Source organism: Pelobates fuscus, chromosome 13 (assembly GCF_036172605.1).
Source record: "Pelobates fuscus isolate aPelFus1 chromosome 13, aPelFus1.pri, whole genome shotgun sequence".
In the NCBI taxonomy this organism is placed as follows: domain Eukaryota; kingdom Metazoa; phylum Chordata; class Amphibia; order Anura; family Pelobatidae; genus Pelobates; species Pelobates fuscus.
Genome location: NC_086329.1, coordinates 2297429 through 2314843, shown reverse-complemented (window position 1 = coordinate 2314843; position 17415 = coordinate 2297429). Strand labels below are relative to the sequence as shown.

The window sequence follows — 17415 nt, the reverse complement described above, 5'->3', positions numbered from 1 at the left end:
CACATTTCATTGCTGTATTTCATACGGTTTCAAGTGTGATACCCACAGGCTCTGATAGTAAAGTTTCACAGGGTTATTTGTTAAAGCCCAAAATAGGCTAATTGGAAGCATTCTTCAAGTCAGTTATGTTTCCAATTGAGGTACTTTGGCCTTGAATTTGTATTCACTTGAATTCCCAACAATTCTCCCCTAAGTAATTAACACTGTGTGTGGTAAGGAGAGATTTAACACGTGATACAAAGTCTCCTCTCTTTAATACAGTTTGTACTGTCTAACGACCAGCTATACCTGCTCGGAGGTCTGTTACGACAAGGAAACATTAACACATTTATGGTTGGTGTTACAAAAAATGCTTTTTGACCAATCTGTGGCACGTAGTTGTGCCAGGGAAGGTAAGGGGAGTACCTCTGGCCCCTCGCTATTGTTCATTGCTCTACTCAGGAACTTACAGGGGTAGAAAGAAGGCATTTAATGATCTTGTGCCCAATAGTGAAAATCATTATCTCACTTCTGATGTTCCGGTACATCCACCCTACGGACTCGCACTTTTGATTTATAATGATATTCTTTCAAATACAGTTTCATGGATGATGGCACGGGCAGTGCGTCTATGCCATCATAACTAGTACAGTTACAAATAACAGTCCTGCATATATGCTGCAGTGAAAAGGTGAAAGTTCTGTTTAAAGGGCTCGATAAAAGGGGTTCAAAAAACATGCACGAACTGGGGTCTTTGTAATGTTCCAGCAAGCCTGTAACATTGGGAGCGTGAAAAACACATGGATCGTGGGCATCAAAGCTAAAGTTATGGTTCCACTGTTCAATCCGAGCATGTAGGGAGCGACTGTAACGTCTGAAACTAACGGAAAACAAGTAATCTTCTTGAGCAGAGTCCCGCAGTAAAAATGTGCCCTCTGGCTTTCCTTCTAAGAGGGCCTCAGCAGCATACCGATCCATTACCCCCCAGTAACATGGATTATTATTGATCTGAAGGAGGTCTGGAACAAGGCAGTGCACATAATCGATCTGAGTGTGATATTTAGGGGGTGTTTCGGCATGAAAAGGCTCATCATCTGGTTCCCATTTTGGTTTGTTTCTCTTTCTAGAACTCGTGCAAAGAGTAACAACCTCATCATCTGACTCAACATCACTACCCTCTTTAATGATTCTCGTGGCTCTTGTTGTTACAGATTCTACAACATCTACATTGACTTCACAGGTGGAAGCATGCCCAATTGACAATGTGTCCCCTCCTTCATCTGTGGCACTCTCCCCGATTTGCATCTCCTTGCCATCGATCTGAGGAAGGTCACCAGTCACCCACTCCTCTTGTGACTGATTTACTGGAGCTGTGTGTCTTTTAATTAAATGCCACCTGTAAGCCAGATCGGATTTTGGAGGGAAGGGACACTTGTCCAGCATCAGTTCACTGATATGAATTTTCCTCTTGGAAGACAAAGAAGATGAGTAACGGCTGCTACAAGCCTTTATGGGAAAACACTGACCTACAGCATCCTGCAGTTTCTGCTTTAACGACCGGCCTAATAACTTATGTCCACAAGAGCGATCCAGATCTAGTTCAATAGAAGAACAGCTGTGTTTCCGTTCTTGGCTCCTAGCAGACCCATCCTTTTTGTCATTAACATTCTCAGTGTCTGTATCTAATGAGTGTCCACTCTTATTTGACCAGGAGAGCTTCTTCCCACTCCATACATAGCCGTCCTTTCTGTCTGCACTTCGACTGCGACTGTTCTTGGGTCGCACATCAAGGTTATTGACTTTGTCCTCGATATTTTCAGCCATGGTTACCCAAAAGGTTTCTTCTGATGTAGAGACGTCTGTTCACTTGTTCTCAGAGGTATCTATGTGTTAAATAATTAAAGTACAGTTATATATATATCGATTAACTAGATAACCACCTTACAGTCACAGATATTCACAATTCTCAATTCAGTGAGTAAATCTCACCAGAGTAAAATAGACCCAAGGCTTCTGACCATCATAATAGCAGACGTTATTCAAAGAGCCCATAGCCCCCTGAATTAGCTGCACAATACTCCTCTATACTCCCAGCCAACATGGTTCTAGAACCATCACGCTCTGATAACTTTGTTATCTGCAGTGATGTTAAAAGAAACTTCAGAAAACGGTTACTTTCCCCAGAATGAATAGTTATTGGCTAAACCCAAGTTGTAGTTTTGGGTTATGTGCTTTCCCTCATTCTGATTTAAACATTTACAACTTGACGATTAAAGGGACACTGGTGGCACTATGTCTGCATTTAATGTCTGGATTCCCATGGAACCGTCACTTCATTTAGCATTAAAAAGTTTCCAATGTTTTTATGTTTTAATGCTGAATGAGTGTTTCCAGCAGCCCCTCCCCTCTGTACTGCTTTGGCTAATGAGGACCTATTAGCCTCAGCAATAATGGGCAGTTGTGATTGGCTGAGAATGTCAGCTGACTAGTTTTAGCCTATCGGAGCTCCAACTGACGGCATGAATAGATATGACAACAAGGAAGTGTGCAATCTCTGCCCCAGCCACACCCACAGAAGGGGGCGGACTGTGGGTGGCACAGGACCCTTATTTAGTGTCAAACTGTTCTAAAACTGTTTAACAGCCAACGGAGGGACAGTGCCAGGGTGATTTGATGACATAATGTTACTGATGATGTAATGTTACAGATGATGTAATGTTACAGATGACGTAATGTTACTGATGATGTAATGTTACTGATGATGTAATGTTACAGATGATGTAATGTTACAGATGATGTAATGTTACAGATGATGTAATGTTACTGATGACGTAATGTTACCGATGATGTAATGTTATTGATGATGTAATGTTATTGATGATGTAATGTTACTGATGATGTAATGTTACTGATGACGTAATGTTACTGATGATGTAATGTTACCGATGATGTGATGTTACTGATGACGTAATGTTACTGATGATGTAATGTTACTGATGATGCAATGTTACTGATGACGTAATGTTACAGATGATGTAATGTGACTGATGATGTAATGTTACTGATGACGTAATGTTACAGATGATGTAATGTGACTGATGACGTAATGTTACTGATGACGTAATGTTATTGATGATGTAATGTTTACTGATGATGTAATGTTACTGATGATGTAATGTTACTGATGACGTACATTTACAACTTGACGATTAAAGGGACACTGGTGGCACTATGTCTGCATTTAATGTCTGGATTCCCATGGAACCGTCACTTCATTTAGCATTAAAAAGTTTCCAATGTTTTTATGTTTTAATGCTGAATGAGTGTTTCCAGCAGCCCCTCCCCTCTGTACTGCTTTGGCTAATGAGGACCTATTAGCCTCAGCAATAATGGGCAGTTGTGATTGGCTGAGAATGTCAGCTGACTAGTTTTAGCCTATCGGAGCTCCAACTGACGGCATGAATAGATATGACAACAAGGAAGTGTGCAATCTCTGCCCCAGCCACACCCACAGAAGGGGGCGGACTGTGGGTGGCACAGGACCCTTATTTAGTGTCAAACTGTTCTAAAACTGTTTAACAGCCAACGGAGGGACAGTGCCAGGGTGATTTGATGACATAATGTTACTGATGATGTAATGTTACAGATGATGTAATGTTACAGATGACGTAATGTTACTGATGATGTAATGTTACTGATGATGTAATGTTACAGATGATGTAATGTTACAGATGATGTAATGTTACAGATGATGTAATGTTACTGATGACGTAATGTTACCGATGATGTAATGTTATTGATGATGTAATGTTATTGATGATGTAATGTTACTGATGATGTAATGTTACTGATGACGTAATGTTACTGATGATGTAATGTTACCGATGATGTGATGTTACTGATGACGTAATGTTACTGATGATGTAATGTTACTGATGATGCAATGTTACTGATGACGTAATGTTACAGATGATGTAATGTGACTGATGATGTAATGTTACTGATGACGTAATGTTACAGATGATGTAATGTGACTGATGACGTAATGTTACTGATGACGTAATGTTATTGATGATGTAATGTTTACTGATGATGTAATGTTACTGATGATGTAATGTTACTGATGACGTAATGTTACAGATGATGTAATGTGACTGATGATGTAATGTTACTGATGACGTAATGTTACAGATGATGTAATGTGACTGATGACGTAATGTTACTGATGACGTAATGTTATTGATGATGTAATGTTTACTGATGATGTAATGTTACTGATGATGTAATGTTATTGATGACGTAATGTTACTGATGACGTAATGTTACAGATGATGTAATGTTACAGATGATGTAATGTTACTGATGATGTAATGTTACAGATGATGTAATGTTACAGATGATGTAATGTTATTGATGATGTAATGTTATTGATGACGTAATGTTACTGATGACGTAATGTTACTGATGACGTAATGTTATTGATGATGTAATGTTACTGATGATGTAATGTTACTGATGATGTAATGTTATTGATGATGTAATGTTACTGATGATGTAATGTTACTGATGATGTAATGTTACTGATGATGTAATGTTACTGATGATGTAATGTTATTGATGATGTAATGTTACTGATGATGTAATGTTATTGATGACGTAATGTTACTGATGAAGTAATGTTACTGATGATGTAATGTTACTGATGATGTAATGTTATTGATGATGTAATGTTACTGATGATGTAATGTTACTGATGATGCAATGTTACAGATGTAAAGCCATACTCTCCCTCGGCCCCTCACAGAGTGTCTTCCTCCATTTAGTGTGAGAGGTATCGATGTAAACATCTTTCTATTATCAGTACATGTAAAGCCATACTCTCCCTCGGCCCCTCACAGAGTGTCTTCCTCCGTTTGGTGTGAGAAGTATCAATGTAAATATCTTTCTAATATCAGTGCATGTAAAGCCATACTCTCCCTCGGCCCCTCACAGAGTGTCTTCCTCCGTTTAGTGTGAGAAGTATCAATGTAAATATCTTTCTATGTATGGCTTTACATGCACTGATAATAGAAAGATATTTACATCGATACTTCTCATACTAAATGGAGGAAGACACTCTGTGAGGGGCCGAGGGAGAGTATGGCTTTACATGTACTGATAATAGAAAGATATTTACATTGATACTTCTCACACTAAACGGAGGAAGACACTCTGTGAGGGGCCGAGGGAGAGTATGGCTTTACATGCACTGATAATAGAAAGATATTTACATTGATACTTCTCACACTAAACGGAGGAAGACACTCTGTGAGGGGCCGAGGGAGAGTATGGCTTTACATGTACTGATAATAGAAAGATATTTACATCGATACTTCTCACACCAAACGGAGAAAGACACTCTGTGAGGGGCCGAGGGAGAGTATGGCTTTACATGTACTGATAATAGAAAGATATTTACATCGATATTTCTCACACCAAACGGAGGAAGACACTCTGTGAGGGGCCGAGGGAGAGTATGGCTTTACATGTACTGATAATAGAAAGATATTTACATCGATACTTCTCACACTAAACGGAGGAAGACACTCTGTGAGGGGCCGAGGGAGAGTATGGCTTTACATGTACTGATAATAGAAAGATGTTTACATCGATACTTCTCACACTAAACGGAGGAAGACACTCTGTGAGGGGCCGAGGGAGAGTATGGCTTTACATGTACTGATAATAGAAAGATATTTACATCGATACTTCTCACACTAAACGGAGGAAGACACTCTGTGAGGGGCTGAGGGAGTGTATGGCTTTACATGTACTGATAATAGAAAGATGTTTACACCGATACTTCTCACACTAAACGGAGGAAGACGGAGGAAGACACTCTGTGAGGGGCCGAGGGAGAGTATGGCTTTACATGTACTGATAATAGAAATATATTTACATTGATACTTCTCATACTAAATGGAGGAAGACACTCTGTGAGGGGCCGAGGGAGAGTATGGCTTTACATGCACTGATAATAGAAAGATGTTTACACCGATACTTCTCACACTAAACGGAGGAAGACACTCTGTGAGGGGCCGAGGGAGAGTATGGCTTTACATGTACTGATAATAGAAATATATTTACATTGATACTTCTCATACTAAATGGAGGAAGACACTCTGTGAGGGGCCGAGGGAGAGTATGGCTTTACATGCACTGATAATAGAAAGATGTTTACACCGATACTTCTCACACTAAACGGAGGAAGACACTCTGTGAGGGGCCGAGGGAGAGTATGGCTTTACATGTACTGATAATAGAAAGATGTTTACACCGATACTTCTCACACTAAACGGAGGAAGACACTCTGTAGGGGCCGAGGGAGAGTATGGCTTTACATGTACTGATAATAGAAAGATGTTTACACCGATACTTCTCACACTAAACGGAGGAAGACGGAGGAAGACACTCTGTGAGGGGCCGAGGGAGAGTATGGCTTTACATGTACTGATAATAGAAAGATGTTTACATCGATACTTCTCACACTAAACGGAGGAAGACACTCTGTGAGGGGCCGAGGGAGAGTATGGCTTTACATGTACTGATAATAGAAAGATGTTTACACCGATACTTCTCACACTAAACGGAGGAAGACACTCTGTGAGGGGCCGAGGGAGAGTATGGCTTTACATGCACTGATATTAGAAAGATATTTACATTGATACTTCTCACACTAAATGGAGGAAGACACTCTGTGAGGGGCCGAGGGAGAGTATGGCTTTACATGCACTGATAATAGAAAGATATTTACACCGATACTTCTCACACCAGACGGAGGAAGACACTCTGTGAGGGGCCGAGGGAGAGTATGGCTTTACATGTACTGATAATAGAAAGATATTTACATCGATACTTCTCACACCAGACGGAGGAAGACACTCTGTGAGGGGCCGAGGGAGAGAGATGCACTGATAATAGAAAGATATTTACATTGATACTTCTCACACCAAACGGAGGAAGACACTCTGTGAGGGGCCGAGGGAGAGTATGGCTTTACATGCACTGATAATAGAAAGATATTTACATTAATACTTCTCACACCAGACGGAGGAAGACACTCTGTGAGGGGCCGAGGGAGAGTATGGCTTTACATGTACTGATAATAGAAAGATATTTACATCGATACTTCTCACACCAGACGGAGGAAGACACTCTGTGAGGGGCCGAGGGAGAGAGATGCACTGATAATAGAAAGATATTTACATTGATACTTCTCACACCAAACGGAGGAAGACACTCTGTGAGGGGCAGAGGGAGAGAGATGCACTGATAATAGAAAGATATTTACATCGATACCTCTCACACTAAATGGAGGAAGACACTCTGTGAGGGGCCGAGGGAGAGTATGGCTTTACATGTACTGATAATAGAAAGATATTTACACCGATACTTCTCACACCAGACGGAGGAAGACACTCTGTGAGGGGCCGAGGGAGAGAGATGCACTGATAATAGAAAGATATTTACATCGATACTTCTCACACTAAATGGATGAAGACACTCTGTGAGGGGCCGAGGGAGACTATGGCTTTACATGTACTGATAATAGAAAGATATTTACACCGATACTTCTCACACCAGACGGAGGAAGACACTCTGTGAGGGGCCGAGGGAGAGAGATGCACTGATAATAGAAAGATATTTACATCGATACTTCTCACACTAAATGGAGGAAGACACTCTGTGAGGGGCCGAGGGAGAGTATGGCTTTACATGCACTGATAATAGAAAGATATTTACACTGATACTTCTAAACAGAGGAAGAGAGAGAAGACAAGGAAACACTGTGTAAGGGGCCGAGGGAGAAGCAGGGGTTAAACGCTCAGCCATACAATAACTAAAAAGGATGGAATTTCCTGTGATCCTCGTTTCCATCAATGAGTCACGGCCAGTATTGGTCATTCTCCCTACACTGAGCAGGGAAACTATGATTCTGGGCGAATTCTAAAAGCTAGAAATCCCATTCTACTCATTGCCATAAGGTTTAACGACATCACTGACCCCATTCAGGCTTAGCGTGACTGAATTGTAGGAGCAGACAGTGGTTCCCAGATGGTTATCATAGTGAATCTAAGTTCTGGGATTGTCGAAGGTCCCCACTGATTGGTTTGGCTAGGATCCCGAGCCCAGTTTATCAGAACAATGTGCTGTAATAACGGCAGTATGTGATTGGAGAAGACATTTAAAGGGTTACTACAAGCCTATTCTTGACACTTTTTTTTTTTGTGTTATTAATTCCTATTGATCTTGTACACTCCGCTTATATAGCTGAACAAACGATGCAAAACAATGTCCTGCTCACTTCACGCCGCGTCGTCTGTGGTCCAATCAAATGTTTCTCATAGAAAAGCAACTGACGGGGTCATTGGGTCAGTGCCCCTTGGCAGGATGGAGAATTTTATTTAAAAAAGTAAAAAAGTGTCTATATTAAAAATGGAGGGAGGCATTGAAGCTTTTGTACAATTACGAATTTTCACCTACATACCCGTGCAATGGGAAATAACAAAAAATTATGGTAACTAAACTTTGGAAATACTGTTTCCCTAAAGTTCTCTCCCAGTTGGCAACCAACCACAAAGATTCAGAATTATTGGATCAATTGGGATTCAATTCACTATAATTTGGTGTTTATGGAAGAATCCCTAAGGATGAGCAAATGTCAGGTCAAAACATAAAGATGGCATATCACCTCGCCATGTATATATGGATTTTGTCATTAGATCTACAATTCCCAAGCTTCTTCTGAGGTTTACTCACCCCCACTCTAGACTGCACGGCAAATCGCTCACTTTCCACAACTTTAGTCAAAATTGTGAAAATCGAAAGAATTTAGAAATACTTATCGGCAGAATTTCACTGTACCAGAGCATGATAGAAATAGCCAGTTAGCAAGCATAAAATGCCCTGCGTGTGCCTTGTTATTATCATAAAATGCCCTGCGTGTGCCTTGTTAATTATAATAAAATGCCCTGCGTGTGCCTTGTTATTATCATAAAATGCCCTGCGTGTGCCTTGTTATTATCATAAAATGCCCTGCGTGTGCCTTGTTATTATAATAAAATGCCCTGCGTGTGCCTTGTTATTATCATAAAATGCCCTGCGTGTGCCTTGTTATTATCATAAAATGCCCTGCGTGTGCCTTGTTATTATCATAAAATGCCCTGCGTGTGCCTTGTTATTATCATAAAATGCCCTGCGTGTGCCTTGTTATTATCATAAAATGCCCTGCGTGTGCCTTGTTATTATAATAAAATGCCCTGCGTGTGCCTTGTTATTATCATAAAATGCCCTGCGTGTGCCTTGTTATTATAATAAAATGCCCTGCGTGTGCCTTGTTAATTATAATAAAATGCCCTGCGTGTGCCTTGTTATTATAATAAAATGCCCTGCGTGTGCCTTGTTAATTATAATAAAATGCCCTGCGTGTGCCTTGTTATTATCATAAAATGCCCTGCGTGTGCCTTGTTATTATAATAAAATGCCCTGCGTGTGCCTTGTTATTATAATAAAATGCCCTGCGTGTGCCTTGTTATTATCATAAAATGCCCTGCGTGTGCCTTGTTATTATCATAAAATGCCCTGCGTGTGCCTTGTTATTATCATAAAATGCCCTGCATGTGCCTTGTTATTATCATAAAATGCCCTGCGTGTGCCTTGTTATTATCATAAAATGCCCTGCGTGTGCCTTGTTATTATAATAAAATGCCCTACGTGTGCCTTGTTATTATCATAAAATGCCCTGCGTGTGCCTTGTTATTATAATAAAATGCCCTGCGTGTGCCTTGTTATTATCATAAAATGCCCTGCGTGTGCCTTGTTATTATCATAAAATGCCCTGCATGTGCCTTGTTATTATCATAAAATGCCCTGCGTGTGCCTTGTTATTATCATAAAATGCCCTGCGTGTGCCTTGTTATTATAATAAAATGCCCTACGTGTGCCTTGTTATTATCATAAAATGCCCTGCGTGTGCCTTGTTATTATAATAAAATGCCCTGCGTGTGCCTTGTTATTATCATAAAATGCCCTGCGTGTGCCTTGTTAATTATAATAAAATGCCCTGCGTGTGCCTTGTTAATTATCATAAAATGCCCTGCGTGTGCCTTGTTATTATCATAAAATGCCCTGCGTGTGCCTTGTTATTATAATAAAATGCCCTGCGTGTGCCTTGTTATTATCATAAAATGCCCTGCGTGTGCCTTGTTATTATCATAAAATGCCCTGCGTGTGCCTTGTTATTATCATAAAATGCCCTGCGTGTGCCTTGTTATTATAATAAAATGCCCTGCGTGTGCCTTGTTATTATAATAAAATGCCCTGCGTGTGCCTTGTTATTATCATAAAATGCCCTGCGTGTGCCTTGTTATTATCATAAAATGCCCTGCGTGTGCCTTGTTATTATCATAAAATGCCCTGCGTGTGCCTTGTTATTATCATAAAATGCCCTGCGTGTGCCTTGTTATTATCATAAAATGCCCTGCGTGTGCCTTGTTATTATAATAAAATGCCCTGCGTGTGCCTTGTTATTATCATAAAATGCCCTGCGTGTGCCTTGTTATTATCATAAAATGCCCTGCGTGTGCCTTGTTAATTATAATAAAATGCCCTGCGTGTGCCTTGTTAATTATCATAAAATGCCCTGCGTGTGCCTTGTTATTATCATAAAATGCCCTGCGTGTGCCTTGTTATTATCATAAAATGCCCTGCGTGTGCCTTGTTATTATCATAAAATGCCCTGCGTGTGCCTTGTTATTATCATAAAATGCCCTGCGTGTGCCTTGTTAATTATAATAAAATGCCCTGCGTGTGCCTTGTTAATTATCATAAAATGCCCTGCGTGTGCCTTGTTATTATCATAAAATGCCCTGCGTGTGCCTTGTTATTATCATAAAATGCCCTGCGTGTGCCTTGTTATTATCATAAAATGCCCTGCGTGTGCCTTGTTATTATAATAAAATGCCCTGCGTGTGCCTTGTTATTATCATAAAATGCCCTGCGTGTGCCTTGTTATTATAATAAAATGCCCTGCGTGTGCCTTGTTATTATCATAAAATGCCCTGCGTGTGCCTTGTTATTATCATAAAATGCCCTGCGTGTGCCTTGTTATTATAATAAAATGCCCTGCGTGTGCCTTGTTATTATCATAAAATGCCCTGCGTGTGCCTTGTTATTATAATAAAATGCCCTGCGTGTGCCTTGTTATTATAATAAAATGCCCTGCGTGTGCCTTGTTATTATCATAAAATGCCCTGCGTGTGCCTTGTTATTATCATAAAATGCCCTGCGTGTGCCTTGTTATTATCATAAAATGCCCTGCGTGTGCCTTGTTATTATAATAAAATGCCCTGCGTGTGCCTTGTTATTATCATAAAATGCCCTGCGTGTGCCTTGTTATTATCATAAAATGCCCTGCGTGTGCCTTGTTATTATCATAAAATGCCCTGCGTGTGCCTTGTTATTATCATAAAATGCCCTGCGTGTGCCTTGTTATTATAATAAAATGCCCTGCATGTGCCTTGTTATTATCATAAAATGCCCTGCGTGTGCCTTGTTATTATCATAAAATGCCCTGCGTGTGCCTTGTTATTATCATAAAATGCCCTGCGTGTGCCTTGTTATTATCATAAAATGCCCTGCGTGTGCCTTGTTATTATAATAAAATGCCCTGCGTGTGCCTTGTTATTATCATAAAATGCCCTGCGTGTGCCTTGTTAATTATAATAAAATGCCCTGCGTGTGCCTTGTTATTATCATAAAATGCCCTGCGTGTGCCTTGTTATTATCATAAAATGCCCTGCGTGTGCCTTGTTATTATAATAAAATGCCCTGCGTGTGCCTTGTTATTATCATAAAATGCCCTGCGTGTGCCTTGTTAATTATAATAAAATGCCCTGCGTGTGCCTTGTTATTATAATAAAATGCCCTGCGTGTGCCTTGTTATTATCATAAAATGCCCTGCGTGTGCCTTGTTATTATCATAAAATGCCCTGCGTGTGCCTTGTTATTATCATAAAATGCCCTGCGTGTGCCTTGTTATTATAATAAAATGCCCTGCGTGTGCCTTGTTATTATCATAAAATGCCCTGCGTGTGCCTTGTTATTATCATAAAATGCCCTGCGTGTGCCTTGTTATTATCATAAAATGCCCTGCGTGTGCCTTGTTATTATAATAAAATGCCCTGCATGTGCCTTGTTATTATCATAAAATGCCCTGCGTGTGCCTTGTTATTATCATAAAATGCCCTGCGTGTGCCTTGTTATTATCATAAAATGCCCTGCGTGTGCCTTGTTATTATCATAAAATGCCCTGCGTGTGCCTTGTTATTATAATAAAATGCCCTGCGTGTGCCTTGTTATTATCATAAAATGCCCTGCGTGTGCCTTGTTAATTATAATAAAATGCCCTGCGTGTGCCTTGTTATTATCATAAAATGCCCTGCGTGTGCCTTGTTATTATCATAAAATGCCCTGCGTGTGCCTTGTTATTATAATAAAATGCCCTGCGTGTGCCTTGTTATTATCATAAAATGCCCTGCGTGTGCCTTGTTAATTATAATAAAATGCCCTGCGTGTGCCTTGTTATTATAATAAAATGCCCTGCGTGTGCCTTGTTATTATCATAAAATGCCCTGCGTGTGCCTTGTTATTATCATAAAATGCCCTGCGTGTGCCTTGTTATTATCATAAAATGCCCTGCGTGTGCCTTGTTATTATAATAAAATGCCCTGCGTGTGCCTTGTTATTATCATAAAATGCCCTGCGTGTGCCTTGTTATTATAATAAAATGCCCTGCGTGTGCCTTGTTATTATCATAAAATGCCCTGCGTGTGCCTTGTTATTATCATAAAATGCCCTGCGTGTGCCTTGTTATTATAATAAAATGCCCTGCGTGTGCCTTGTTAATTATAATAAAATGCCCTGCGTGTGCCTTGTTATTATCATAAAATGCCCTGCGTGTGCCTTGTTATTATCATAAAATGCCCTGCGTGTGCCTTGTTATTATCATAAAATGCCCTGCGTGTGCCTTGTTATTATCATAAAATGCCCTGCGTGTGCCTTGTTATTATCATAAAATGCGCAGGGCTGCTGGAGTTTGGCGCCAATTCCCCTAAATGTTTTGGAGAAAGGTTTGTGAAATTATCAAATATTAGCAAGGCAAGCTGCACGCCATTTTTCTATTTTCCAACAAAAACATAAGAGCTTAATCTCAGCACAGCATTTAGTTTCAGGATAGCCAGGCTGCTAGCCTGTATTGAAATGTCAGAAAGCTCCCATACTGTCTCATCATATAGCACAAAGGTAGGAAGGGGTCAGACAGCTGCCAGTACCAATAGCTGCTGGCTCAGTGTTATGAGAGTTGTATGTCCACATATCAATGTAACAAGAATTCTGTGAATTCAGCTATTAATATGTGATCATTGTATTCTGTGTGAAGAAGCGTTTATTTGGGGTGCAATGCAACAAATTAGCTCCAGTTTTGTAAACTAGCATTGTCTGCATAGAAATTACCGCAAACATGATCCCAAATAGGGGAAGGGGCGAACTCTGCATTAATTCCACAGACATCAATTCAATACATATTCCATGATTACTGGGTATATCTATCAAAACAAGACAGACAGGCAGCTATTACAATTAGATCACAGACAGACAGGTATTAATATTTAGACCACAGACAGACAGCTACTAACATTAGAACACAGGCAGACAGCATGGACAGACAGCTATTAACATTAGATCACATACATACAGCATGGACAGACAAACAGCTATTAACATTAGATCACAGACAGACAGCATGGACAGACAGACAGACAGCTTGATATTAGCATTAGATCACAGACAGACAGCATGGACAGCCAGCTTGTTATTAGCATTAGATCACAGACAGACAGCATGGACAGACAGACAGACAGCTTGTTATTAGCATTAGATCACAGACAGACAGCATGGAAAGACAGACAAACAGCGTGTTATTAGCATTAGATCACAGACAGACATCATGGACAGACAGACAGACAGCTTGTTATTAGCATTAGATCACAGACAGACAGCATGGACAGACAGACAGACAGCTTTTATTAGCATTAGATCACAGACAGACAGCATGGACAGACAGACAGACAGCTTGTTATTAGCATTAGATCACAGACCGACAGCATGGACAGACAGACAGCTTGATATTAGCATTAGATCACAGACAGACAGCATGGACAGACAGACAGACAGCTTTTATTAGCATTAGATCACAGACAGACAGCATGGACAGACAGACAGACAGCTTGTTGTTAGCATTAGATCACAGACAGACAGCATGGACAGACAGACAGCTTGATATTAGCATTAGATCACAGACAGACAGACAGACAGCTTGATATTAGCATTAGATCACAGACAGACAGCATGGACAGACAGACAGACAGCTTGATATTAGCATTAGATCACAGACAGACAGCATGGACAGACAGCTTGTTATTAGCATTAGATCACAGACAGACAGCTTGTTATTAGCATTAGATCACAGACAGACAGCATGGACAGACAGACAGCTTGATATTAGCATTAGATCACAGACATACAGCATGGACAGATAGATAGACAGCTTGTTATTAGCATTAGATCACAGACAGACAGCATGGACAGACAGACAGACAGCTTGTTATTAGCATTAGATCACAGACAGACAGCATGGACAGACAGACAGCTTGTTATTAGCATTAGATCACAGACAGACAGCTTGATATTAGCATTAGATCACAGACAGACAGCATGGACAGACAGGCAGGCAGCTTGATATTAGCATTAGATCACAGACAGAAAGCATGGACAGACAGACAGCTTGTTATTAGCATTAGATCACAGACAGACAGCATGGACAGACAGACAGACAGCTTGATATTAGCATTAGATCACAGACAGACAGCATGGACAGACAGACAGCTTGATATTAGCATTAGATCACAGACAGACAGCATGGACAGACAGACAGACAGACAGACAGACATCTTGATATTAGCATTAGATCACAGACAGACAGCATGGACAGACAGCTTGTTATTAGCATTAGATCACAGACAGACAGCATGGACAGACAGACAGACAGCTTGATATTAGCATTAGATCACAGACAGACAGCATGGACAGACAGGCAGCTTGTTATTAGCATTAGATCACAGACAGACAGCATGTTATTAGCATTAAATCACAGACAGACAGCATGGACAGACAGACAGCTTGTTATTAGCATTAGATCACAGACAGACAGCATGGACAGACAGACAGCTTGATATTAGCATTAGATCACAGACAGACAGCATGGACAGACAGACAGACAGCTTGTTATTAGCATTAGATCACAGACAGACAGCATGGACAGACAGACAGACAGCTTGTTATTAGCATTAGATCACAGACAGACAGCATGGACAGACAGACAGCTTGATATTAGCATTAGATCACAGACAGACAGCATGGACAGACAGACAGCTTGTTATTAGCATTAGATCACAGACAGACAGCATGGACAGACAGACAGCTTGATATTAGCATTAGATCACAGACAGTCAGACAGACAGACAGACAGACAGCTTGGACAGACAGACAGCATGTTATATCCATCCAGTAATTGCCCCCCTATTTACTGACCTCCAGCTGTCACAATGTATCAGGACTCACAGAGAGCTCTGACAATGTATCCCCAGACAGGGAGCAGCAGCCATTTCCTGTCCTCTCAACTACATTACCCAGCCTCCTCCAGCTCCCAGCATGCACCGCAACAGACAGCAACTACATTACCTCAGCCCCTCCCCCTGCACATCTTAACCCCTAACAGTCACAGACAGAAAGAGACAGTCACAAATAGAGACAATCACAGATAGAGACAGACACAGATAGAGAGAGACAGCCACAGATAGAGAGAGACAGACACAGATAGACAGAGACAGACACAGATAGAGAGAGACAGACACAGATAGAGAGAGACAGTAACAGATAGAGAGAGACAGTCACAGATAGAGACAGACACAGATAGAGAGAGACAGCCACAGATAGAGAGAGACAGACACAGATAGACAGAGACAGCCACAGATAGAGAGAGACTGGCACAGATAGAGAGAGACAGACACAGATAGAGAGAGACAGTAACAGATAGATAGAGAGAGACAGTCACAGATAGAGAGAGACTGAAACAGATAGAGACAGTCACAGATAGAGAGACACAGACAGACACAGATAGAGAGAGAGACAGTCACAGATAGTAGATAGACTGACACAGATAGAGAGACAGACGCAGATAGAGAGAGACAGTCACAGAAAGAGACAGACACAGATAGAGAGAGACAGTCACAGATAGAGAGAGACAGTCACAGAGAGAGACAGTCACAGATAGTAGATAGACTGACACAGATAGAGAGAGACAGACACAGATAGAGAGAGACAGACACAGATAGAGACAGTCACAAATAGTAGATAGACTGACACAGATAGAGAGACAGACACAGATAGAGAGAGACAGTCACAGATAGAGAGAGAGAGACAGACACAGATAGAGAGAGACTGAAACTGTTATGGTACTTTTTGAAAGTAAACCAAAATGTTCAAAGTCTATCTGTTCCTGTCCAAATCAATAAAATTAAATTGCGTATATACGCTGAAGTAATTAAGTCTGACACGCGAGGTTCAGGTTAAAATAACTTCGAGAAAGTTTATTGGCAAGTGATTAAAAAGCGGGCGCGCAGGCCCTTTTAAGAGGCATTTTGCGTCATCATTGATTATTAGAATATCAGCAAATAAACATCATCAATTGGATTAATTGTTAAGTGACGGGGTTAGTGTCTTACCTATTGGTTCGTAAAATTAAGAGGTTAGTCCCGTGCCCACCCATCAGAGGTGGGATTATTCTGGACACGGGTGGGGGACAAGGGGGTCCTAAGCGTCATTTTACACGGTCAATGATATCAGGCTTTATGTCCAGGTGCAAGGTCTCTTATGAATAGAACATTTCATTACTACTGTGTTCTGTGGCCTTCAAACTGTACTATCTTACAAGCTCTAAGGAGTAGCCAGCAAGTCTTAAGGAGTAGCCAGCACCTCCTGGTACTTGTCCTTGAAGGAAACACAGTCTTTGTCTATTGTACTAATTGGGTTGAGAAGTTCAGTCACGTAATGTAGTTTTAAAATGAACAAGTTAAGTCATGAGGACAAAATGGAGGATTGAAGAAGTCAGGTTAGGAGGACAAAATGGAGGACGGAGTCACAGTATAAAGTTAAAATGGAGTTAGTACAATAATTCAATACAAGTACAATAAAGATTTTTAATAATTCCACATCAGTCCCCCCTATGAAATGTTAGATTCTAAGAGATAAAACTTTATTATGTTAGTATCAGAAGACGTG

At 40.6% G+C, this 17415-nt stretch overlaps 1 protein-coding gene across 1 annotated transcript; it reads right to left on the bottom strand.

The window, feature by feature from the left end:
* Positions 1 to 237: 237 nt before the first annotated feature.
* SOCS4 (suppressor of cytokine signaling 4) lies at positions 238 to 15816 on the bottom strand. Its single transcript, XM_063439781.1, has 2 exons — positions 15667 to 15816; positions 238 to 1862 (listed from the first exon to the last, which is right to left on the bottom strand). Exon 2 carries the CDS (start codon positions 1801 to 1803, stop codon positions 505 to 507), a length of 1299 nt encoding a protein of 432 aa, XP_063295851.1. The 5' UTR covers positions 1804 to 1862; positions 15667 to 15816; the 3' UTR covers positions 238 to 504.
* Between the last annotated feature and the right edge of the window lie 1599 nt (positions 15817 to 17415).

Coding starts and splice junctions, on each gene's coding strand:
- SOCS4 (XM_063439781.1), bottom strand. CDS start 1,803: ATGGCTGAAAATATCGAGGACAAAGTCAATAACCTTGATGTGCGACCC.